Source organism: Manacus vitellinus, unplaced genomic scaffold, assembly GCF_001715985.3.
Source record: "Manacus vitellinus isolate BGI_N305 unplaced genomic scaffold, ASM171598v3 scaffold_74_pilon, whole genome shotgun sequence".
NCBI lineage: Eukaryota > Metazoa > Chordata > Aves > Passeriformes > Pipridae > Manacus > Manacus vitellinus.
This window is the reverse complement of record NW_021940780.1, coordinates 2,386,236-2,390,426: the sequence shown is the minus strand read 5'-3', so window position 1 is coordinate 2,390,426 and position 4,191 is coordinate 2,386,236. Positions and strand designations below refer to the sequence as shown.

Here is a 4,191-nt window from a genome sequence, read left to right as displayed (position 1 = left end):
TATAAATGTCACATTAATTTGGAATATAAATATATTCACAATATTCTTTGGGAATAGGACCCTGCCACAAAATTTCACTACTAAGTGTTTAAATTTAGGAATAATGGGGGATAAAGAAGCAGAATTGACCAGGGCAGCTTGTCTTGTGCCACATTGCCAAACCCCAGGGCTCTCCCAAGGACTTGGACGTGCCGAGCCCACGGAATTCATGGAAAACCAGCTCCAGGTCCGTGCCCGGCTTTAAACCACCATCAAATTTAGGAGCAGCGGCCGCATCCTGAGTGAGACGGAGCCGGGACAAACCCCCCAAAATCCAGGTGCCAAACCCAGCCGCCGGAGCAGCCGGGACAAACCCTCCAAAATCCAGGAGCAAACCCCGGCCCCCGGAGCAGCCGGGACAAACCCCCCAAAATCCAGGAGCCAACCCCGGAGGAGCCGGCGCGGCCCCGGGAGCTGCGGGAGCGGAACCTGCCAGGGCTGTCACAGGGAGCTGTCGCCCTGCCGGCCCCCTCAGAGCCTCGTTAAAAATGTGACGCTTCCCTCAGGCGACCAGGGGAGACACGGCCGAGTTAATGAGGATGTGACAGAGTTTACGGGTCAGATTAGACTCCTCTCCCCAAGGGCTGCGCTCGGAATAAACCCGAGGGGTCGGGGGAGAAGAAGGCAAGGCGAGGGTGAGGGACGGCCAGGGGTTTGGGGAGCATGTGTGCTCGCCAAAAGAGCAATCCTGTACTTGTCAGCGTTAATCAGGCACATGCTGGACAAGCAGAGAGCACTCGGCCCTGCTGGGAAGGGAAGGGAAGGGAATTAAACCCTCCTCTCCTCGCCCCACGGATCCGGCCTCCTTGGGATGCGCCAGGAGTGCGTTTGCAAACACATCCTTACAGCTCTCCTGCTTCGTTTCCCCTTTGAAAAACAAATAAACAGAATAGTTCTGGGGTTTTGTTGTGGGTTTTTATTTTCCCTCTTTTTCCCCCCTTTGTCTAATCTGGGAAGCAAAGAACTTCCAGCAAGAAGCTGGGATACACCGGAGACATCTCCAGCTGGGACTGGTTGGGCAAGGGGCACCTGGCACGTGCAGTGGGGAAGGGTTTGCACCCCAAAATCCCAAGGTGCCTGAAACATGGAGCATCCACAGTCCTAGCCCAAGCAACTGGGATTTGGTACCTCTTAAAGACATGTACAGAATCCAGCTGATCCCACTGGAAATGCCGCTTCCAAAAGGCCCAGCCCTACAGCAACCTGTAGATATAACCCTACAGCCACGCCTGGAGGGAAGGGGACACCTGTGGGCCCCTCTCCCCCCATCAACAGCATTTGTGGGGACCAAGAATCTCAGGGAAGCACCGAGAGGGTTCCATCTGAGGGCACCTATTTAATCCCAACCCCTTAAAACCGAAATAAAGCTCGAAACAATCCTGAACCAACCCCTCGAGCCCAAACAGCAGCGAGATTTGGGAGCCAGTCCAAGCTCTGCAGCTTAGGCCCATCTCCAAATATCTCCCAACAAGTTTATTTATGGAAAATAAAATCAGTCCAAGATGTTCACGGCTCAGGAATATTTAATGCTATTTGGTGGGAAAGTATTTCCAGCGAGGAGGGAACCGCACGGGCACCGCACCGGGCACGGCGCTGGCACCGACCCACCCCAGGCACCCCGGGAGCTCTGAACTGGTCTGACTGGACCAAACGCCTCCCTAATTTAGTTCAGAGCAATCCTGGCTAATTAACTGGCTTTGGAGGCACAGAGCTGGGCTGAGGTGAGCCGTGGGAAGAGGAAGGTGCTGAGGCACCTCCGAGGGGAGCGTCGCCCCCGGGTGCCACCGCAGCCGTGAGCTGCCTGGGGATCCAGCCAGACCTGTCCCCCTCCCTGTCACCCCAGGGATAGGAAGGACGATTTCCCTGGCTGGGAGGAGGAGGGAACAGCAGCAGAGAGAGGGATAACCCAGATGGTGTTCAGACACAGCCCCCCCTGTGCTGCCCCTGGGGTGGGCACGGCCCCTGTGCCAGCCCAAATCCCGGGATCTGCGGCCACCCCGGCACCGAGGCCACACACGGAGGTCACACATGACACAGAGCTGTCTGCCAGGGCAGCCCTGGGTCAAGGGCAGGCCAGAAGCAGCGGTGATGGGAGTCACTTTAATAGACACCTGTCACCTGATGGGGAGTGTTAATGCATCCCTCTGCTCCCGTGGGACACGGGTGAACATCCTCATCCCAGCTGCCACCACGCTGTCACTTGGCAAAGGGGGGGGACACAAAAACAGCCAGGGAGGGAGGGACAGCACCAGGGCAAGGTCTGGCTTTTACAAACAGCCCTAATATCCCTGGAAGACGTCTCCGAGTCATGCACTGGGTTGGAAATGTCTCCCATTATAATTATGAGTCATTCGTGACTCAGTGACATTTCTGGAATTAAAAAGCAGTGCCTGGCCCAGGCTGTGCTGCCCCGTGCCAGTGCCACACAACTTATTTCTGATGCTGTTTGCCAGACAAACAACCCCCCAGAGCCATCACCCCCCACCCTGGATATGCAGCCATTCAGGGGCAGTTCCCTGGGACAACAAGTTTTGGATTCACACCCCAAGGGGTTCTTTCTGTGTAGGAAAAGCTGGGACCTGAATTCCACCCAGGACAGTTCCAAGTGTCCTGCCTACAGCTGGAGCAGCCCCAGGGGTGTCATGAGCTGGGTGGGATTTCCCCAAACATAGTGTTGAAACATAAATTCCTTCAAGTAAATAAAAACAACCTGTGAAATCAACAAAAGTAACTCCCGACAGCCCAGAACTCACAACACACGCTGAGACTTGGTGCAAAAGTGGGGCCACGCTGCTGCTGCAAAACACCTGCACTAAAAAGGGGGTTCAGGGACCCCTGGGACACAACAGGGTTGGGGTGGTCACACTGGTGTGTGCTCCCAGGAACAGGCATTTTCATGAAGGCAGCCCCATCCTCACTGCTCAGTTTTGCTCTGGGAATGGCCAAACCCAGGGCAGGAAGCACTGGTTGAACTGATAACCCTCGATCACACAGTTGTTCCCCCCCATCTCCCCACGGTCCCTTTACAGCCCGGGAGCTCTGATATTAAAGCTCTGTTATTAAAGCACTGGATTTTAGAGGCTGGGAGGCAGCTGCCCTCATGGAAGGTGTGGGGCAGGGATGCTCAGGGACAGGGATGCTTGGAGGCTGGATGCCTGAGGGTCAGGATGGTCAAAGGCTGGGAGGTTGGGAAGATGGGGTGCTTGGGAGTCAGGGTGTTCAGAGACTGGGATACTCAGGATGCTCAGAGGGACACTCAAAGGGTGGGATACTCAAGGGTCAGGATGCCCAGAGGCTGGGATGCTCAGGGGTCAGGATCCTTGGAGGCTGGGATGTTCAGGGGTCACCATGCTTGGAGAGAGGGATGTTCAGGGGCTGGAATGCTCAGAGATAGGATGCTCAGGGGTCAGGATGCTGAGGGATCAGGATGGTGAGGGATCGAGATGGTCTGGGGTTAGGATGATGAGGGATCAGGGTGCTCTGGGGTCAGGATGCTCTGGGGTCAGGACACTGAGAGATCAGGATGCTCTGGGGTTAGGATGATGAGGAATCAGGATGCTCTGAGGTTAGAATGATAAGGGATCAGGATGCTCTGGGGTCAGAATGCTCTGGGGTCAGGATGCTGAGGGATCAGGTTGCTCAGGGATCAGGTGTGACGGTCCCATTCACCAACACCCCAATTGCTCTGTGCAGAGATGGAGCTCAGGGATCAGGATGCTCTGAGGTTAGGATGCTGAGGGATCAGGATGCTCTGGGGTTAGGATGCTCAGGGATCAGGATGCTCGGGGGTTAGGATGCTCTGGGGTCATGATGCTCTGGGGTTAGGATGCTCTGGGGTCAGGATGCCGAGGGATCAGGATGCTCTGGGGTCAGGATACTTAGGGATCAGTATGCTGAGGGATCAGGATGCTCTGGGGTCAGGATGCTCTGGGGTCAGGTTGCTCTGGGGTCAGGTTGCTCAGGGATCAGGTGTGACAGTCCCATTCACCAACACCCCCATTGCTCCGTGCAGAGATGGAGCTCACGGGGACCCTGCAAGGCCGTGCCAGGGCAGGGTTTGTGGCACCAAAGCAGAGCCAATCCCTGGGACCGAGGGGGCTTTGGGATGCCAGGAAAACCCAGCGTGGTGCAGGAGCCCTCCCTGCCCATCCC

The 4,191-nt window shown here is 56.1% G+C and overlaps 1 protein-coding gene across 1 annotated transcript in view; it reads right to left on the bottom strand.

Annotated features, from left to right (window-relative positions):
- The window catches only part of PEBP4 (phosphatidylethanolamine binding protein 4), a 55,231-nt gene extending 52,184 nt beyond the window's left edge, over positions 1-3,047 (bottom strand). The window contains exon 1 of the mRNA XM_029964577.1: positions 2,988-3,047. Coding sequence (XP_029820437.1) covers positions 2,988-3,047 — 60 coding nt within the window. The remainder of the gene's footprint in view (positions 1-2,987) is intronic.
- Between the last annotated feature and the right edge of the window lie 1,144 nt (positions 3,048-4,191).